We start from the raw sequence: 22,104 nt of genomic DNA, 5'->3' as shown, positions 1-22,104 counted from the left end.
GCTAGTAGTCCCTGTCAGTGCTACCTTCTCCACAGCCTCCCTACATTCTTGGACATGCTGACAAACAGCTAGCCTACTTGCTGGACTACAAGTCCGGATCCCATCCCCCTGCCAAATTAGTTTAAACTCCCCCGAAGAGTGCTAGCAAACCTACCCCCCAGGATATTCATGCCCTTCTGCTTCTGGTGCAACCCATCCTGCTTTACAGGTCCCACCTTCCCCAGAATGCAGTCCAATTGTCCAAATACCTGAAGCCCTCCCTCCTACACCATCCTTGCAGCCACGTGTTCAACTGCATTCTCTCCCTATTCCTTGCCTCACTCACGTGGCACCGGCAACAACCCAGAGATGACGACTCTGTCTGTCCTAGCTTTTAGCTTCCAGCCTAACTCCCTGAGCTCTTGAATGACCTCCCCACCCCTCTTCCTACCTATGTCGTTGGTACCAACGTGCACCATGACTTCTGGCTGCACACCCTCCCCCTTAAGGATTCTGAAGACACGGTCCCAGACGTCTCAGACCCTGGCACCCGGGAGGCAACAAACCATCCGAGAGTCTCGCCCATGTCCACAGAACCGCCTGTCCGTCCCTCTAACTAGAGAGTCTCCTATAACTAGCGCTCTCCTCCTCTTCCCCCTTTCCCTTCTGAGTCTCAGAGCCAGACCTCGCGCCACAGACCCGGTCACTGCAGCTTACCCCTGCTAGGCCGTCCCCCCCAACAGTATCCAAATCATTATACTTATTGTTTAGGGGAACGACCACAGGGGATCCCTGCACAGCCTGCTTCCTCCCCTTCCCACCTCTAACTGTTACCCAGCTATCTCTGTTCTCTGGTGTAGCTATGTCCCTGTAGCTTCTATCTATCACCCTCTCAGCCTCTCGAATAATCCTCAGTTCATCCAACTCCAGTTCCAGTTCCCGAACTCGTTCTGTGAGGAGCAGGATCTGACTGCATTTCCTGCAGATGAAGTCGGCAGGAGTATCGGTGGTCACCCCTACCTCGAACATCCTGCAGGAGGAACATTCCTGCCTGTGCTGCCATTACTGCCATTACTCTACACCTCGTCTCCAAACCAAGAACACTGATTAGCTTACCTGTGGACTTTAAAATTAGGTTAGAGGAGGAGGATGGGAGGTATGTAGGGCCTGGGGTCTAGAACACACCCACTCAAATATCAATCACTTACCTTCCCGACCAGCTCTGCGCTCCAATCTCACTTCCGCCCAGCTCGCGCCGCTCTCTGCTGTGAAAAGACCGTTGGTGTCGAGGTAAGTTCTTTATATATCAATCCCTTGTCCATTTTCAAAGTTCCATCCTCAAAAAATTCCAGAAGATTAGTCAAGCATGATTTTCCCTTCATAAATCCATGCTGGCTCTGACCTATCCTGTTACTGCTATCCAGATGTGTCGTAATTTCATCCTTTATAATTGACTCCAGCATTTTTTCCACCACTGAGGTCAGACTAACTGGTCTATAATTCTCTGTTTTCTCTCTCCCTCCTTTCTTAAAATGTGGGACAACATTAGCCACCCTCCAATCCGCAGGAATTGATCCTGAATCTATAGAACATTGGAAAATGATCACCAATGCATCCAAGAATTCTAGAGCCACCTCCTTCAGTACCCTGGGATGCAGACCATCAGGCCCCGGGGACTTATCAGCCTTCAGACCTAACAGTCTCTCCAACACCATTTCCTGCCTAATATAAATTCCATTCATTTTAGGTCCTTCAGTCACTATTACATCTTAGAGATTGCTCATGTCTTCCCCAGTGAAGACAGATCTAAAGTACCAATTCAACTCTTCTGCCCTTTCTTTGTTCCCCGTAATAAATTCACCCGTTTCTGTCTTCAAGGGCCCAGTTTTAGTCTAAACCATTTTTTTTCTTTTCACATACCTAAAAAAGCCTTTACTATCCTCCTTTATATTTTTGGCCAATTTACCTTTGTACCTTATTTTTTCTTTGCGTATTTCCTTTTTAGTAATCCTCTGTTCTTTAAACGCTTCCTAGTCCTCCAATTTCCCACTCATCTTTGCTATGTTATACTTTTTCCCTTTTGTCTTTATATGATCCTTAACTTACCTTGTCAGCCACGGCCATCCCTGCCTCCCCTTAGGATCTTTCTTCCTTTTTGGAATGAACTGATCCTGCATCTTCTGCATCATACCCAGAAATACCTGCCATTGTTTTTCCACTGCCATCCCTGCTAGGGTATTGCACCATTGAACTCTGGCCAGCTCCTCTCTCATAGCTCCATATTTCCCCTTATTCAACTGAAATATTGTCACTTCTGATTCTACCCTCTCCCTTTCAAACTGCAGATTAAAGCTTATTGTATTGTGGTCACTACCTCCAAATAGCTCCTTTACTTCAAGGTCCCTGATCAAATCCGGTTCGTGCACAATTGAGAATACTGCCCATTGTGTTGTGTAACACAGCCAATGAGTTAAGTGGGACAAATCTAACAATTTAAGACTTTGCATTCATGTAGTGCCGTGGGCCAAGAGCACCAGCAGAATTATTCTCAAACACACTCTACAACCTCAGGGTCTGGCACATACCCCACTTTACCATTAATGATAAGCAGGAGGATCAACCCTGATTCATTGTAGAGTGCTGGACGGCATACCAAGAACAACACCAAGCATGTCTAAAAATGAATTGTCAAATTGGCAAAGCTAGAACACAGGGCTACTTGTGTGCCAGTCAGCATAAGCAGCAAGTGATATACATAACTGAGCGATTCTACAACCAGCACATCTAATGTAAGCTGTGCAGTATTGCCATATCCAATCATCATTAGTAGTGTTTAATTAAACAACTTAATGGAGAAGGAGCCTTCGCAAATATTCCTATCCTCAACTGCGGGGGAACCCAACAAATCAGAGCAAAAGATAAGGCTGAAGCATTTGCAACAGCCATCAGCAGGAAGTGCCAAAAGAATGATCCATCTTGGCCTCTCTCAGAGGTCCCTAGCATCATAGATGCCAGGCTTGAGTCAATTTGACCCATTCCACATTTCATCAAGAGATAGATGGATATTGACTACTGCAAAGGTTGTGGGCCCTGATAACTTTTTGGCAATAGTATTGAAGATTTGTGTTCCAGAACTTGCCATGTCCAAGCCACCCTATTCCAGTAAAGCTGCAACATTGGCATCTATGTGGCTATGTGAAAATTTCCTTTATACAAAAAAAACAGGAAACAAACAACTTAGCCAATTACTATCTCATCAATCTACTCTTGGTCATCAGGAAAGTGATGAAAGGAGTCACTAACAGTGCTACTATCAAGCAACATTTGCTTAGCAATGACCTTTTCACTGACTCCAGAGGTGAGCTGAGAGTGATTGCCCTTGGACAAGTGTCACATTCCTGGCATTTAGAAAAAAATGTTGCTTTTGGAGGCCAATCATTTCAGCTCCACGTGAGTTCCTCAGGGTAGGTTTCTAGACTCAATCATCTTCAGCTGTTTCATAAGGTCAGAAATGGAGATTTTTGTTGATGGTTGCTCAGTGTTGTACCAATGATGGCGGAGCAGAAATAGACCTTTCAACTTCTCAAGTCTACTCTGCCATTTAGTGAGATAATGACTTATCGGCTGAGTCTCATTAGCAAAGCCTTGAATACTGAGGCCATATCTGTTCCCAAACCTCTGCAGTCTCCCCCCTCTTACCTTGCAATCTATCTCCCCATTTTTGTAGTCTCTTCCCTCCTGTTTATATTCCCTCTCTTTGCTGCTGATGGTCCCTACTCACTGCCTTGCTGACCACTTTGCTGAAGGAGCGGGACAGTGAATGATGTGATGAGTGATACACAAAGAACTCTTTCTGAGTGCTACCTCGATAAACTGGGTTTTCTAATTCATTTTAGGTACTAAGTTGCTACAGGAAATGAACTTGAAGTGTGAAGCCATAAACAAGTTCTTTGGCATTACTGACAGTCACTCATGGACTGCAATTGCAATTGCATGGGCAGTGAAGGTGGCCCTTGCAATTGCAGCAACAACAAATGCATCTTATTAATATACATTCTCGAAATATGATGAGCAGCAGTCAACGCCCATTCTGAAAAATATCCATAGACAACTACTGACTGGCTGAGGGACAGGAAAACAATGTTGTATCCATCTTGCTACTGGATCTTTTATTCCATGATCTATAACTTGCCTCACAAGTCTCTTGTGTGACACTAATTGAATACTATCTCATAATTTACAGTGACTGAGCGCAGGAAAAAGGTCACTACTTCCTACTCTTCACATGAATCTGAGACCAGTTCAGATTCTTCAACATCTTCCAAGTCATCAGACTCAGAGTCAGAAACCGAAGAAGAAAGGGAAAAGAGAAGGAAGAGGAAGAGGAAGATGAGAAGCAAACATTCAAAAAGACGGAAAGAAACCAGAAGCAAAAAGAGAAAAATATCTTCCCATCAGAAGAGGTACAGTAAAATCTTTTTAGCCATTTCTATATAAACTGTGTGCTGGTGTCTGTTATATAACTCAATTATTTTGTAATAATTTCCTATCTGAATTCTGCTGTAAAATTTAGATCCATCTGGGAACTTAAGGTAAATTTGTGTAGCTGTTTCAGTGCAGCCTTTTATTGCCTTGTTCCTTAAAATCACCTGTCAGTTAAGAACAAAACAGGACACTAAATAAGGAAGTCACTGATTTTAAAATCATTGTTCCATTGTCAGGGCCAGTTATCTCGAAGTAGCTTACATCAAGTGACAGTGTGTTATGAGTAGCTTCAAACAAGACTGCTGGGCCTGAGAAATTAATGTAAACTGGCAGAAAGTGCAATATTGAAAGGCTGCTGTATTATAGGAAGTGGATTTGTGGTGCTGGAAAAACACAGCAGTTCAGGCAGCATCCGAGGAGCAGACTGTTCCTCGGATGCTGCCTGAACTGCTGTGCTTTTCCAGCACCACTAATCCAGAGTCTGGTTTCCTGCATCTGCAGTCATTGTTTTTACCTAGTATTATAGGAAGTCTTTTTCAGTGATTCAAGGCATCTTAAAATTCCTAGAACATAGAAGAACTTCAATCTGCTCTGCCAGATAGTAGTGGTCATGAGTTTGGAAGGTGTCTTCTGAGAATCTTTCATGAACTTCTTGTTACGACACGGGGTAAACCCTTCTGCTATTTAAACCAGCCACACAGAAAAGATGCGCCCTGTGATGTTATGTGTTAAAATTCGAGAAGCAAAGAACAATCCCAGAGGTCACTATTTAAAGTAAAAATTAACAACTTTAGTCTTTAAGTCCAACAGAGGATATTAAAACCAACAACTATTTACAACTCCTTTCTCTTAAACCTATCTTTTACCTCCCACTCTACAATACTAGTCTGATTAAAATAAAATCCAGATTGAGATTTACAAAAGAAAACTCACATTTCAAATCCAGTCAGCTTTGCCAGTTCTCCTTTGTAGATTTTCCTCTGTAAATACTCTCCAGGTTGGCCTCAATGTTCTGGTACACAAACTCCCCACAGACAGGTACCTTTCAGCGAGCAATCTACATTTGTTGGTCTTTGCCAGTTGTCAGTGTTATATTACCTTGTTCTGTGCTTTGTCAGTCCTTGCTAGCTTTTCAACTCTCTTAAAGGTACAATATACCTCTGCACCTCCATACACCTCCCCCTTAAGAAAAAAATGAACCATCCTAATGAAAAGATGGCTTCATTTTATTCCCTCTATTCCTTAATCACCTTCATGACATACATATATGACTTTAACCTAAGTTCATAGTAACTTCTTCCCACATAAGTATAACATTGAATAGATACCAATCTTATCTATACTTTATCAGTTAAATCCGCGATAACACATCTGTGATTACATTCTCAAGACCCACAACATGTATGATATGAAAATTAAAAGTGTGTAACACAACGAAATAGTCCCATATTCTTATCTTTAAAGCGTTCCAAGCATGTTAGAGGATTGTGATCCGTATACATGTTGTTCGTAACATACATGTTAAAATGGTGTAAGGCCAATACCAAACTCAATAGTTCTTTTTCGATCGTGGAGTATTTCCTCTGGTGGATGTTGAGTTTGTTCAAAAACTCACCAACTGGCAGTTCAGTCCCATCATCATCTCCCTGCAGCAGTACAGCTCCAACTCCTTTGTCTTTAGCATCGATGGCAACTTTAAAAGGTTTTGAAAAGATTGGTGTAGCTAAAACTGGTGCGATGGTCCAAGGTTTAAATCCCAGATGAGCCCCCAAAATGTTACGACACTAGGTAAACTCCTCTGCAGATTTAAACCAGCCACACAGAAAAATTCACCCCCGTGCTTTAATCAGTTAAAATTCGAGAGGTACAGAGCTACCCCAGAGGTCACTATTTAAAGTAAAAATTAACAACTTTATTCTTTTAGGTTCAACAGAGAATATAAAAACTAAAAACTATTTACAATTCCTTTCTCTTAAAACCTATCTTTTACCTCCCACTCTACAATACTAGTCCAATTTTTTTAAAATTCCCAATTAAGATTTACAAAAACAAGTTGTGTTTCAAAACCAGTCAGCCTTGCCGATTCTCCTTTGTAGATTTTCCTGTGTAGATTCTTTCCAGGTCAGTCTCAATATTCTGCTGCGCAACCTGCCCACAGATGGGTACCTTTCAGAGAGCTCTTCAGCTAGCAGTCGACATTTGTTGGTCTTTGCCAGTTCTCCCCCCAGCTGTTCAAAATATACAGTTTTATGCCCTAAAACATTGGATCATTCATTAATTTTAATATTATCAAAATAATAAATTCAAATTTGATTGGATTTTGGTATCTTGGCATTATTTAAACTGGCCGAATTTGAACTTGTTTTTTGTTTCATGGCAACCCATCTGCTGCAATTTGTTTTGACCAAATGTTACATTGTTACCTTGTTCAGGATTCGCTGTGCTTTGTCAGCCCTTGCTAGCTTTTCAACTCTCTTAAAGGTACAGTTCACCTCAACCTTCATAACATTCTGAAGTACATCTTGTAGCTGGCATACACTGCTGCTGCTGAGCATCGATGGTGGAGGGAGTGGATGTTATGGATTTGGTACCAGTCGAGCGGGCTGCTTTCTTCTGGATGGTGTCAAGCTTCTTGATTGTTGTTGGAGCTGCACGCATCCTTGGAAGTAGAGAGTATTCTATCACACTCCAGACTTGTGCCTTGTAAATGATGGATTTTTGGGGAGTCAGGAGGGGACTTATTCAGTGGAGGATTCTTACTCTCTATTGGTAATGATTCTGTTATCTGGGTGTCTTGGGTCAGCATAGACAAGATGTGCAAAATGGTCCCTTTTTGTGTATATCATTTCTTTTGTGCTATGGTTTTCTCATTCCCACCTCCTCTAGGTCTGCCCTTCGTTACTTAAATTATCCCATTGCCATTCCTTTTGAACTGTATCTTTGTCCCTTGAGTAATTTAGCCTAGGCCTATCTTTCACTTTATCACAGACTTGCTCTCTTTAAGTCTTCCCACCAGAACTCCTTTCCCCTACCTAGGTATTTGCTTAAAACATGTGGCATCTCTGACGTTTTCCAGTTATGAAGCAAAATGATGGACCTGAAACATTCAGTTTTCTCTCTGCAGATGCTCCCAGATCTACTGAGAGTATTTCTAGCATTTTTCGTTTTTTATGCTTCTTAAGATTTGCCTGTGGATTATTCTTTAACAATAGATGTGCTTAAAGACATGGTGCTATGTAGAATCATAGCTTCAAATGTTGTGTCATTTTGGAAGCTGTATATTTTGTGTATTGCTTTTTAAATGGTCTCTGGATGTATTTGATTGTGCTTGAACAAATGCCGTTAGTAAGCTTCATTCTGACTTTCTTGCTGCATCAGTCACAATGGTATAGATGAAGAGGATGATAAAGACAGAGAATCAAACCCAAAGCGACAGAAACTGTCGGTAAGGCCTGAAGAGATTCCTCCAGTACCAGAGAACAGATTTCTGCTCAGGCGGGATTTACCAAAACCAGATACTGAACCGTGAGTGAACTGTAGAGACATTACTTACAATATGCTGTGATTTTTAAAAATAATTATTGACAAGAAAGAAATGTTACTCTGCATCGATCTGTGCTAACCCAACGTCAAAGGGACTTGGCAAACTATAGTTTGTTAACATAATTCACTTGTTAGATTTGTACTAATCTTTAACAAGATTTTTCCATTCAGGAGGTGGAAACCATTTTTAATGCAGTGGTGGAAAATTATTTAGGACATCATTACACAGTTCAGTAGTGTGAGCATGGTTTTATGAAAGGAAAATAATGTTAAACAAATTTCTTAATTTTTTTCCAGTTCTAATGAGGAGGCTTGATAAAGGGGATCAGTAGATACAGTGTATATGGATTTCCAAAAGGCATTCTGTGAGATGCCACATTAAAAGAGTATTGCACATAAGTGGAGTGCCACAAGGATCGGTGCTTATACTCACTTTACATAAATGATTTGGATGTGAGCATAAGAGGTAAGTTTGCAGATGACACCAAAATTGGAGGTGTCGTGGACAGCGAAGAGGATACCTCAGATTACAACAGGATCTGGACCAGATGGGCCAATGGGCTGAGAAGTGGCAGATGGAGTTTAATTCAGATAAATGCGAGGTGCTGCATTTTGGGAAAGCAAATCTTAGCAGGGCTTATACACTTAATGGTAAGGTCCTCGGGAGTGTGGCTGAACAAAGAGATCTTGCAGTGCAGGTTCATAGCTCCTTGAAAGTGGAGTCGCAGGTAGATAGGATAGTGAAGAAGGCGTTTGGTATGCTTTCCTTCATTGGTCAGAGTATTGAGTACAGGAGTTGGGAGGTCATGTTGTGGTTATACAGGACATTGGTTAGACCACTGTTGGGATATTGCATGCAGTTCTGGTCTCCTTCCTATCGGAAAGATGTTGTGAAACTTGGAAGGGTTCAGAAATGATTTACAAGGATGTTGCCAGGGTTGGAGGATCTGAGCTATTGAGAGAGGCTGAACAGGCTGGGGTTGTTTTCCCTGGAGCGTCTGAGGCTGAGGGGTGACCTTATAGAGGTTTACAAAATTATGAGGGGCATGGATATGATAAATAGGCAAAGTCTTTTCCCTGGGGTCGGGGAGTCCAGAACTAGAGGGCATAGTTTTAGGGTGAGAGGGAAAAGATATAAAAGTGACCTCAGGGGCAACCTTTTCATGCAGAGGGTATGTGTATTGAATGAGCTGCCAGAGGAAAAATGTGTTGCAGGAAAAGCGCAGCAGGTCAGGCAGCATCCATGGAGCAAGAGAATCGACGTTTCAGGCACAAGCCCTTCTTCAGGGCTCTGCCCTGAAGCTCTTCAGCCACGTCCTCAAACAGACACACTACCACAGCCGCACTCCAGCATCTGCAGTCCTCACTTTCTCCTGCCAGAGGTAGTGGAGGCTGGTAGAATTGCAACATTTAAGAGGCATTTGGATGGGTATATGAATAGGAAGGGTTGGGAGGAATATGGGCCGGGTGCTGGCAGGTGGGACTAGATGGGGTTGGGATATCTGTTCGGCGTGACAGCTTGGACCGAAGGGTCTGTTTCCATGCTGTACATCTCTATGACTTCATCAGTTTCTCTCACTACCTAATAAACCCTGAAAGCTGAACCATTGGAATAGAAAGGAGCTGTTCCCTTTAGTTGAAAGGTCAAGGACAAGGGGACACACTTTTAAAGTGGAAGTCTGGAGGTTTAGAGGAGATTTGAGGGGAAAATATTTTCACACAGAGGGTGGTGAGGATCTGGAACGTAAGCATGGGAGGATAGTTAGAACCTTTAAAAAGAACTTGGACGAGTACGAGAAATGTCATAGCATTCAATATTATGTGCTCAGTGCAGGAAAGTGGGACTAGTGTTGGTAGTATATTTTTGACTGCATAGACTTGATGGGCTGAAGGGCCTCTTCTGTTACTGTATAATTCTATGCTGCGGAAGCTTGACAGGATTGCTATTGTGAAGATGTTACCACTAGTCAAAGAATCTCAAACAGAATAAAATTTCACTCCATTAAAACAGAGATGCAAAGGCATTTCTTCTCCCAGAGAGTAGTAAATGACTGGAATTCTCTACGCCAGATAGTTGCAGAGGCTGAATCGCAGAAAGTATTTAAAGACGTAGGGCTTTAGAAATAGTGGGGAATTAGAGCAATGAAGAGCTGGCAAGAACCAGGAATTGAACCCTGGAGCAGATGAGTCATGATGTTGCTAAAAGGTGAAGCAGACTTGATGGGGTGAATGTCCTTCAGCTCCATTTTCCTATGTTCTGAAATAAGGAACTGAGTAAAATAATTTGCCTTATGGCCAGTGTAGTAGTGGAACTTAAGAAAAAGGTACATCGCCCATCTCTGCCATAGTAATATTCTGATTATAAATGTGACTATACGTTATTAGTTCAGATGTTGGTATGATTGAACAAGTTAGACGCTGGAGTGAGACCTGGTTTAATGGACCATAAATTTGTTTTTTCTTTTTTGTTTACTGTGGTGATCAGTTAATGAGTGTATTCACAAGAGGTTGCCAATACACTTCTAACAAAATAACAAAGGGTTATTACGTATAAAAGAAAAACATGAGCTCGGTTAAATGATACCAAAACAATTTGAAATTATCTGGCTACAATATCCTGAAGAATAATTGAACCAGCAATAAGTGAACCCTTGAAACCTTAGTGAGGGGTCACCCATGTCTTAACACTAAAGCTCCTTGCTCATCTGGTACTATTGTATACAGTTTCCTGATTGACAGCATTTTGTGCATTCATTCAATAAACAAATTGCTACCTCACCTCACTCATTACTAGATATGGGCTACTTAAATTCACACCTTCAACTGCCTTGTAGGGTGTCTATGCTCTCTAATACCTTTATAGAATGACCTTTATAGAAGTTTATAAAATCATGAGGGGCATGGATAGGGTAAATAGTCAAGGTCTTTTCCTTGGGATGGGAGAGTCCAGAATTCATTCTTGATGAAGGGCTTATGCCCGAAATGTCAACACCCCCTCCTCCTCAGATGCTGCCTGACCTGCTGCGCTTTTCCAGTGCCACACTTTTAGACCTACAACTAGAGGGCACAAGTTTAAGGTGAGAGGGGAAAGATTTAAAAGGGCCCCAAGGGGCAAATTTTTCATGCAGAGGGGTGGTGCATGTAATGAGCTGCCAGAGGAAGTGGTGGAGGCTGGTACAATTACAACATTTAAAAGGCATCCGGATAGGTATACGAATAGAAAGGGTTTTGAGGGATATAGGCCAAACACAGGCAAACAGGACGAGCAACTTGATGTTTTTCTGAGCCTGACTGCTTGAACTGCTAATAGCAGCTCCTCAGCTGTTCAGCACCACTTTAACAGGATTGGTTTCTCTCTGAATGAACCTGGCACCCTCTCTCAATTTCTCATCAAAATATTCCAAATGAAATAATTTCTTGGAAATGCTGTAGTTAGCTCTGCATAAAATGATTTTTTGTCATCTTTCAAAAAAAAAACCCAGACCTTCACAAAAGTGGAAACTAAAATTCATTTTTTCCTCACTTAGCACCTAAGTTCTCAAACAATAATAATACATTATGCACCTCATTACATATGCCAATGTAATCTCTTATTTTCTTTTGTGTTTTGGTTAATATCTTTTGTCAACTGCTCTTGTACCATTGTCTAATTCATTTCTGATGGTTATGACTTCTCTCTGTCTTCATGATGATGGTGATCTTTTTTGTGCATCAACTTGTAAAGAACTCTAGGCTATCCATATTGGCCCCAAATATTCTCTAGTTTGGTGTGGAATGGCTAGCTGCAGAACAAAACTACTTTTTCACTCAGTCTGAACAATGTACCTCAAGCTTTACACCTGCGTCCACTTTATAGCAGTACTGCAATATTGATCCATTCACACACTGGACATTTTGTGGCCAATTTAATGATAGTTCATTTCCCTGTAAAGATAAAAGTTACATTTCCTGTTTTTCGAAGAGGATCAGTGCCTTCTCCAGTCTTCAGCCTACAAACCATTTGCATTCAAACCACTAAGATCCCTGTTTAGCACCACTGCCATCATCTCATACCCCTGTTAACCAACATGATCAACAGATTCACTTTTCATTTGTTGATTGTACAACATTACTGTGTAAAAATTGATTCTCTCATGTTCTTGCTAATGGTAGTCATGATTTAGAGGTGCCAGTGTTGGACTGGGGTGGGCAAAGTTAAACATCACACAACACCAGCTTAATGTCCAACAGGTTTATTTGGAAGCACTAGCTGTCGGAGTGCTGCTCCTCACCTGACGAAGGAGCGGAGCTCTGAACACTAGTGCTTCCAAAAAAACCTGTTGGACTTTAACCTGGTGTTGTGTGAGTTTTAACTTTGTTCTTGCTAAAAGTGGCGAATACTTTAGCAGCAAGTGTCTAATTAAATGAGAAAAGCCTTGGGATTCCTGGACAGCTGCTAAATAATTGCATGGTGGTTCATTATTGTTGAATACGTTGATCAAATCTGGGCAAAGAGTTCAAGTAAAGCTTCCTTCGAGAAACAAAGTGTATTCAAATAATTTTTGTGACACAAAATAGTTAAGAATGAAGAATTTCTTTCTTTTCCAGAGCTATAAACATAATCTTTGTTTGTGAACCATTTTTTGGAAGGGAAAGAAGGTACCCATGGTTAAAATTGCATTTGTGAACTCTTTATAGTTATGAATTGTGTGGATTTCCACAGTGTATTCTCTTTTGTTATTTTAGTCAAATTTCAGCTATTTTTCCTCCCTTGCAGCAAAGTTCAGGAAGCACCCTCAACCCATAATGATCAGAAACCAGTGGTGTCAAAATCGGGCCGTAAAATTAAAGGCAGAGGCACGATGGTACGTATTTACTTCTCTCTGCCTGTGACTCTTTCAATCTCTGATGGTTAACTCCTTCAAAAATTAGTGGTGCTTAGTATTTGGACTTTAGGTTCCACATCTAGGCTTGTCTTTTAATGAAAACATTTTAGAGCTTATTTTGTGCTTGTACAAAAGAAGGCCCTTGACTTTTTTAATTGGCTTCAACATTGAAGTTAAAATATCAATATTTTCCCCTTCACTCAAATTGCTGATCTTTACTGTACTTCAAATTATATTTTGCTATTTTAACATACCTTGCCCATTGAGTAGGCAGACTCCTAGAGAGAAGCATGTATATTATTCTTCATCCTTTCAGAATATTTTGACTGGGACTGTTCGCTCAAAGCCTGGTTTAGTGCTGAGCCACCAATGACTTGTATTCGATAGACATATGTAGGTCTCATTAGTAGGTGGCTGACTGACTGTCCTTGTGTGGGAGGAAAGGGAAGGAGGAAACAGATTCTACTTTGACTTGACTTGCATTCAGGCTTGTATGCCTAGTAATAGTGGATTCAGAATCTCCATGACAAATTGCACCCTTATTATTCCAATAACTGAAGATGACAGTTTCAGGATACGCGTGTTCAATTTGAACTAATCATTGCAGACACCCAGTAGAGTTGACCCGTCACTGCAAGTAGGCAACAAATCAGCTAAAGCTCGGGAGATTAGTGTCCTGATAAGCTGCAATATTTTAATCAGTTAAACTTAGGTACTGTCACCTTATCTCTAAATGTTGATTCTTCCAAATGTGTATGTAATTTCTGTTGACATAGATAACTGTGACAAATCCCTGTTGGGTGAAAGGGCAGTCTCTGCATCAGGTAGTTACTTAACTAGAATGTTGATGTTCCTCTGTCAGTAATTTCTTAAATTGATGGGCGTGTTCCCCTTACCAATACCCCATTTCAAAAAAAGGAAGGCTTTCTGTGATGATCTGTGTGATGCACATTTGGATGCAACACCAGAGATCCGCCAGCACATTGCAGTGTCACCCCTTGACCTACAGGTCAAGAATTTCTTGATCTTGAGATTTTGCTGCATTTGTTGAAACTTTATTGCTGGAACAGCACAGCAGGTCAGGCAGCATCCAGGTTTCTCCTCCATTTTGCTGCATTTAGCTGTCGTCGGCTGGCTTGGTAACACGGCATTTGTAGGTGGGTTTGATCTGGAGATAGGGAGAATCAGTCAAAGTTCTTGCAGTGCACTGCCCTACTCTACAGAATGGAAAAGGTTGCTATTTCTTAACTGGGTTTGAATAGTAAATTTAGCATGTATGAGTTGTGATTAGTATTACCTGCAGGGTATGTGCTAGTTTGAAAGGAAGGAAATTAGGAAATGTACTCTGCTAAACCCTTCTGTGTTTGCAGTGTGGACCCATAGTGCAGAATAGGTCATGGGTACAGGAAATAAAGAGGAATGAGAAATTAAATTCTGAAGATCACAACTATCGTTTCAGATCAAAAGGTTGCAAAACAAATTTTTTTTCTGTATGTTTTTATTCCTCTCTGGGTTAGCGCTATCGAACGCCTTCAAAATCTAGATCACACACAGAATCAGAACTGGATGAGGAAAGCAGTGAAACACCACCTCATTGGAAGGAAGAAATGCAGCGAGTTAGAACTTACCGTGCTGCCAGTTTGGAGAAATGGACTAAAGGAGACAAGTATGTGCCCTGTAGAGACTTGTAGAGGCTTTGTACATAATATAACATATTGAGTGTACTTGTGTTTCTGAGGAGCTAAACTTTGAAGCAGTATGCATCCGTCATGTTAGTATACTACAGATATTTTGTCACCTATTTGTTGCATATTTTGTGTATATCCCTTTGTAATAAAACACGTGCTTCTGATTTGTAGCTTCAGTACTCTTTTACCTTCTAGGTTCTTTGGGAAGCTGTCTAAGCAAAACACTAAGGAAATTGTGTAAAATGGGAAATGAGCAGAAAAGTGCCATCGAGACAGTGAATTAACCATGAACCTATTAGATAGTGGAGTATACTCAAAAAGCCAAATATCTGATCTTATTTCTTATGTTTCTTAAGTCATCATAGTTCAAGAGAGCTATAAGTCTGTTGTCTCATTAGAGAGAGATGACGGCTGGTGGTTTAACCGGAGGGTCACCACATCCTCAGGTTAGAGAAGAGGTTGGCAAGAAGAGTCCTTCATGATAACCTGAACCAGTGTGGGAATTGATGGTATGCCGCTGGCAATACTCTGCCTCGCAAACCAGCTGACCAGCCAACTGAGTCCTTAAACTATCAATGTTAATTTTTAATTAAGTCGCAATATGCATAATGAAATCTGTTTCTGGCCTATAGACTCAATAAATAAATCTCACAAAGGGCATTCGATTGAAAATGTGGTTTTACAGGCAAAACAATGTACAGACTAGTGGCACATTTTAAATGTCAAATCTTATTAGGTTATCATTCAGTGGTACTTGTTTGGGAATGTTACTTAGCTGAGTGGAAAATGTTCTGTACTAAGAATTAAGTAATTAAAGTTGAAATCTTAGCTTTATAGACTACTATTGTATAATCAATTCAGCTTTATTTTCCTCAATCTGTAGGTTAAAATCAGAGTCGCGTAAGTGGAGCGACAGATCAGCTTCTCCGTGGTCACGGTCTTGGTCACATGATGGCTATTACTCAGACGATCGCAACAGGCGGAAATCTAGCCACTATAAGAGAACTAAAAAGGAGCGGAGGAAAATCAAAGCAAAGAAAAAATCGAAGAAGCAGAAGCATTCGAGAAGACATAAAGTGCACAAACATAAAACAAAGGAGACCTCTATACCTCTAGAATCTTCACGTTCATTAAGCTGTAAGACAAAGTCTTCTTTCGAACATGAAAAGAAATCTCCATCATCAGCCTCTTCGAGACATTCATCAGAGAGTGCATGGTCTGAATCTTCCACTCATCAATCATCTTCAGCCAGTACAGTTTCTCGCTCCTATTCAAGATCAAAGTCTCGGTCTCGATCCAAAGGAAGTTCCCGGTCCAGGTCTAGGACCAGGTCAAGGACCAGGTCAAGATCCAGATCTAGGTCCAGGACCAGGTCTAGGTCTAGATCTAGGTCCAGGTGTAGGTCTAGATCCAGGTCCAGATCTAGGTGTAGCTCAAGCTCTATATCATCAAGAAGTAGATCCACATCTAGATCTAGTTCAAAATCTAGACACGCCCAAAGGAGAAGTACCCAAATGCACTTCGAAAATCTCAGCCAAACAAAACTTGACACTTCAAGAGTAGCTGCCAAGGAAAATGAGAAAAATGTAACACTCACTGCCCCAGTCGAAGCTGTTCCTGCAGTTCCTTTAAGTGAGAGCCCTCCACCATCAAGGTGGAGGCCTGGCCAGAAGCCTTGGAAGCCTTCCTATGTTCGCATCCAGGAAGCCCAGGCAAAACTAAGTGAAACAACACCTACATTGAGCAGTAGAGATTCAAAATGTTCGAGGGATGATGACCTATCTCCATCTTTACGGAAACAACGCAGAAATTCAGACTCTAGACGGCATTATAACTCTGACCGCGAGAGCGATCGAAGTTCAACCTCAGACTATCGGAAGAGTTCACGGAGCAGAGGATTTAGTTCCCGGTCAAGGAGTCGGTCATATTCCAGGTCAAGGAGCCGGTCTAGTTCCAGGTCGCGGTCACCAACTAAATCCCCTTATCATGAATCCTCTTACTCCAAGTCGTCCAGTCATTCATATGAGTCCATAGAACTGTGTGTACCTAGCAGTGATGAGAAATTTGACAAAATTCAAAAGAAAAATCCTGTTTCTAATAAACGTGGTAAAGATCAGCAAGCAACCTCTACTGCCAACCATGCAAACAAAGACCGTGAAACTGGAAAGAAATATGAAAAGGAGCACAATGTATCATCTTCACACTGTTCCAGCGAGAGTGAGTCTCTTGAGTATGAGAGGGGAAAGGAAAAAGTTGAATCAAAGAAACATAATGTGTCAAGCTCTCAGGCAGAATCGCTCAAAAAAAGCCACAGTAGCAAAAAGGGAGAGGGAAAATGTGAACGCTCCAGCAAAATTTCCATCAAGGAACATGCCACTGTAAAGTATGGCTCATCCAGTGATAGGGTGCAACGACCAAAGAAGAAGTCTTCAAGAAACAAATCCTCTGAAAGGAAGCCTGCCACAGGGTCTTACAACAAAGATGGGGAACCTGTAAAAAAAGTTCCCAAAAAGCCAAGATTGAAATCCGAGACGGAGTCTGAAACCGAACAGAGTAAAAGCAGCAAACTGCAATCTGGGACCACCTCAGAGGAGGGAGAGGTGGTACAGAAATATGATGGCGGTGGGACTGAAGGGAAGCTGTCAAACAGAAGAGTGAATTCAAGATCTGAGGTGTGCAACGCCAAACCTTCTGGATCGTCCAACTCCGAAGGGAGCAGCAGACAGCCGTCAGTCAGAAGGTCCTCTGTTGCCAGCAGTTCTTCAGGTTCAGCAAGGGAAAATGAAAAGAGGCGAAAGAAGAAAGTGAAGCACAAACTTAAGAGTAAGAAAAAGTCAAAATCAAAGAGTACTAAATTCAAAAAGAAAAGTGAGAAGAAAAAGGTTAAAAAGGTTCCAAAAACGAAGGAGAAATTCCACTGGCAGCCGCCTCTGGAGTTTGGGGAAGAGGAGGAAGAAGAGACAAAAACCGATGGGCCTGGCATAAATGATGTTAAATCTAAAGTAAGGAACACGCTATCCTGTGTGGGAAGGCATGATGCGGGTAACACAATAACAAATTGTGCTGCTTCGATAAAAGGCAGCCATCCAGTCAAAGAGAATGCAGAACTGCGTGAATCTCCAACAAGTGCCTCAGGATTCAAACAGGAAGTGGAATTGCCACCAAAACAGAGAAAAGGTGATTCAACAAAGGCTGAAACCTCAGCAGCAAAACCAGGAGCAGCAGAAAAAGCCAACCCTCAGAGCAAAAGTGTGAAGAGCACTACCCCAGATAAATGCACTTCTGCGTCAGCAACACGGAAAAACAGTGAGAAAGAAGCGTCTGCTTCTGAAGCTGGATGTTCCAAAGGAGCGAAGAGTGCAGGAATCAAATCAGAAAGTGACAACTCAGCAGAGAAAGCTGGACAGAATAAAAAAGAGACAAATGGCGCTGAGGTTGTCCAAGCATCTGACATCAATGGAAGTACAATGGAAAATAGCGTGAGGACAGAAAATGAGCCAACAGACAGTAACAAATGGAAACCTTTAAAAGTATTACCAAGTGTCCAATCAGCCAGCCCCTTAGTTAATCCAGAGGTTAAAGTAGAGGCTACTGAATCCGATGGCAAACCCCAAGGGCTAAAAATAGAAATTAAAAGCAAAAATAAAGTCAAACCAGGCTCTCTTTTTGATGAAGTTCGGCGGACAGCAAGGTTGAACCAAAGGCAGAGAAACCAAGAAACTTCGAGTGAAGAGGACTCTCCATCCAGAGATAGCAATAGTAGGTCTCGAAGTAGCTCACGTGGCCATTACAGATCCAGTTCAAGAGACAGAACACATTCTCGAACGAGATCACGGTCAACCAGTCGATCGAGGAGTCGATCAAGAAGTTATAGCTCTTCTTACAGGTATGTACAGTCTGTGCCCAAAGCTGGTCAAAGATTGTTGCTTCTTCACATGTTTCTAGAACTTGCAGGAAACCAATTATTGCTTGTTAGTATGGAGGTTGAATGTTGCTGAAAAGAGGCACCTTATACCAAAGCTTTACATTTTGCATTCAACAGGACAAGTGCAAAAATGTCAGATTTTAAATGATCAGATCACCCTTTTACATGAAAAAAACGGCACTCTTAGAATCCCGACAGTGTGGAAACAGGCCCTTCGGCCCCACAAGTCCACATCAACCCTCCGAAGAGTAACCCACCCAGACCCATTCTATATTTATTATCCCTTATTTATTTCTGACTATGAACCAACCTACACATCCCTGAACACTATGGGTAATTTAACATGGCCACTTCACCTAACCCGCACATCTTTGGACTGCGGAAACCCATGCAGACACTGGGAGAATGTTTCTGCAGCATGCACATAGTCGCCTGAGGTTGGAATCGAACCGAGTCCCTGGCACTGTGAAGTAGCAGTGCTAACCACTGATCCACATGTTAATTCTGATCTCTGCCTGCACTTTCTCGGTAGGTGTAACACTTATTCTGCACTTTGTTCTACTACCATGATGTACTTTGTATGATATGATCTGTCTGTATAGCACGTAAAACAGCACTTTTCACTGTATCTTTTCACATGTGACAGTAAATCAATCAATCAATCATAAGGTGCTCATGGATTGGGAGTCGACCCTGATTACCTAGGGCACTACCATGGAGAGAGCAGAGGAGAACTATCGACTCCCAAAGCTACTGAGTAATTCAAGAAAGGCACAGAGCTTGTAACACATTCATACCACACAATCGAACAAGATGATGCATGAATTCTAGTGTTGGTGTAATGCTAAGTATGGAGCCCACACTTCCCAGCAACTACCTGAGCTATTCAAACAGCATGATCTTTAACAAAATAATATGCAGAGTGTAGACCACATCCAAACAGCCCTTGCTTGTAACAATTGAAACAAAATGTCTAAGGTTCAAAGTAATTCCATGATAAGACAACACTTGCCGAACAATCCTGTGTGCATAAATAACTACACGAGCAGCCAACTTAAAATAATCAGTCAAGCTCATAACATTGTATATTGCTTCAAGAAAATATAAGTTACACATCGGGATCTGTTCTTTGCAAACAAATGGAATGTGTTCAAGCACCTTCTGTCCTCTCTGGTGTTCTCTACCACAAAGAAACACACAGGTGTCATAACTTTTTAATCATTCGTGAGATGTGAGCATTGTTGGCAGTGTTAACATTTATCACTCATCCCAAGCTTTTTTGAGAAGATGTTGGTGGGCTGTTGTCTTGAATTGCCATAGTCCACTTGGTGTAGGCAGACACACAATGTTTCAATCCTTTTTGAAACTCCGAGTTTAATACAACTTGCTAGGCCATTTCAGAGGGAAATTAAGTGTTATTTCCATTGCTGTGAATCTGAAGCCACATGTAGACCTGCTAGGTAAGGACAGCAGATTTCCGTCACTAAAGGATATTAATGAACTATATGTTCTTACAACAGTTGGCAGTTGTTTCAGGGATATCATAAGATTGTATTTCAAGATTTTTATTCATTTCAAATTCCACCATCTGGTGGTACAATTCAAACCCATAATCCCAGAACGTTGCCTGGATCTCTGTATTGCTAAATCAGTCACTAGGCCATAGCTTCTCATGGTAAGTGGGGGGGAAGCTAAGATCTTTTGGAGAGTTGTGATAAATGTTTGTACTAATAGGAGTCTTTTGATCTTCTTGCTCCCATTTTATTAAGCCTCTTCTTAATTCTGAGAACATTTAGTGAAAAGATCTCCCAATTCTGTAAAAATAAATTGACTTCTCCACTTATTGATTAAAGCTGGTAGTTCTGGTTCTGGTTTGCTGGTATCTTTGCCCGACCATACAAGTTGCTCAGTCACCGGATGTCTGCAGGAATCTGGCATTCATCCATTGGCAAACAGCGGGAGGCAATGGCCGACTGATATTATCAATGGAACTGTTAATCCACCAGACACAAGTAATGTTCTGGGGACCAGAATTCAAATCCTGCCACGGCAGATGGTAAAACTTGAATTCAATAAAAGTCTGGCATGAAGAGTCGAATGATGAACATGAAACCGTTGCTGATTCTCAGAAAACCCATCTGGTTCACCAATGTCCTTTAGGGGATGAAGCTGTCATCCGTACGTGGTCTGGCCTACATGTGACTCCCAAGCTCCAGCAAAGTGGTCGACTCTGAACTGGTCAATTAGGGATGGTCAATAAATGATGGCTGAGCCAGTGACATCCATGTCCTGGGAGTGAATTATAAAAAAAAATTCCAATCTGCTGACTTCATTTTCTAAATCTCCCTGCCATTAAACCTTGCTAGGGGGGATCCAAGATGGCGGCGACCCAGTAAGACTGAGTCTATAGTGCTCCTCTCAAGACTTGGGCACAGTGGGTCACCTATCCCCTACCAAGCTCACCAAATCATTTATAAATCATTTATAAATCATTTATAATAGTTTAGTAACTCAATTAGTTGTGTAATATTACATTTAAACAACTTAATCCTAAGTTAAAATGACTAAAGGGAAGGGAGCCCGCAGCTCTCAGCAAGCAGGAACCCCTCCCCCACACTCTCCAGCTGCAGCAGAGGCGTCCACAGCCGCCCCGGGGGACTTACCAACAGTAACAAGCCTTGCAGAAATGATTTCCAAGCTTGACTCGAAGATCGATGCCTTTATCGTCGAATCCAGAAATCGTTGGGAGTCGCTCTCGGCCGCGCTGCAGAAGCACGACCGTGAAATTGAAGAAATTCAACGCCGAGTCGGAGAGGCGGAGCTAAAGGCCGCGACCTCAGAGACAACCGCTCAATCGGCCGTGGATCAAGTCCGGACTCTCGAGCAGCGAGTCCGGACCTTGGAAAATCATAATGACGACCTCGATAATCGAGGACGTCGAAAAAATATTCGTTTGCTGGGCATTCCCGAACAGGAAGAGGAAGGCCAGCTTACAGCATTCCTGGACCAGTGCCTGCCACAACTTTTAAATCTGCAAGCTGGACCAGGCCAGGTAAGGGTGGAATGGGCCTACCGGGTAGCAATACGCGGGCCCGGCTCGAACCAGCGCCCACGCCCGGTCCTGTTCCGGCTGCAGAGCTACAAGGAGAGGCAGATACTCCTAGAAGCCTCTAGAAATCTCGGAAAAGACCCCCAAGATATGATCTACGAAGGATCCAAGATCATGCTATTTCAGGACTTTTCCCCGCCTCTGGTTCGAAAGAGGAAGGCATTCGACGAGGCGAAGAAGCGTTTAAGAGACTTACATGTTCAGTACTCCTTACGCTACCCAGCGATGTTACGCTTTAACCATGAAGGATCTGTATATAACTTTGGATCACCAGAAAAGGCTAAGGAATTCTTGGACTCTCTTAGATAAACTGTAGGACATAATGGATGTTGGTCTGCCTTCCACCCCCCCCCGTTTTGGTTTATATCCCCTCCCTTTTTTTTCTTACCTTACTGCTTAATATTATCATGGGGGGTGGGGAGAGGGATTTGATTTTCTCCCCCCCCCCCCCTTGGAGTTGTTTTCTGTTATTATTTTATGTATATATGAGGGATGTATGTATATGTGTGT

The 22,104-nt window shown here is 42.0% G+C and overlaps 1 protein-coding gene across 7 annotated transcripts in view; it reads left to right on the top strand.

Annotated features, from left to right (window-relative positions):
• Window positions 1-22,104, top strand: part of nktr (natural killer cell triggering receptor) — a 240,112-nt gene that overhangs the window by 193,808 nt on the left and 24,200 nt on the right. For all 7 annotated transcript variants that reach the window (XM_043690824.1, XM_043690823.1, XM_043690826.1 and 4 more), the window contains 5 exons: window positions 4,223-4,442; window positions 7,843-7,989; window positions 12,764-12,851; window positions 14,390-14,538; window positions 15,444-18,446. In XM_043690824.1, the coding sequence (XP_043546759.1) occupies window positions 4,223-4,442; window positions 7,843-7,989; window positions 12,764-12,851; window positions 14,390-14,538; window positions 15,444-18,446 (3,607 nt within the window). The remainder of the gene's footprint in view (window positions 1-4,222; window positions 4,443-7,842; window positions 7,990-12,763; window positions 12,852-14,389; window positions 14,539-15,443; window positions 18,447-22,104) is intronic.

This window comes from Chiloscyllium plagiosum, chromosome 5 (genome assembly GCF_004010195.1).
Source record: "Chiloscyllium plagiosum isolate BGI_BamShark_2017 chromosome 5, ASM401019v2, whole genome shotgun sequence".
Classification (NCBI taxonomy): domain Eukaryota; kingdom Metazoa; phylum Chordata; class Chondrichthyes; order Orectolobiformes; family Hemiscylliidae; genus Chiloscyllium; species Chiloscyllium plagiosum.
This window is presented reverse-complemented; position numbering and strand designations above follow the sequence as displayed.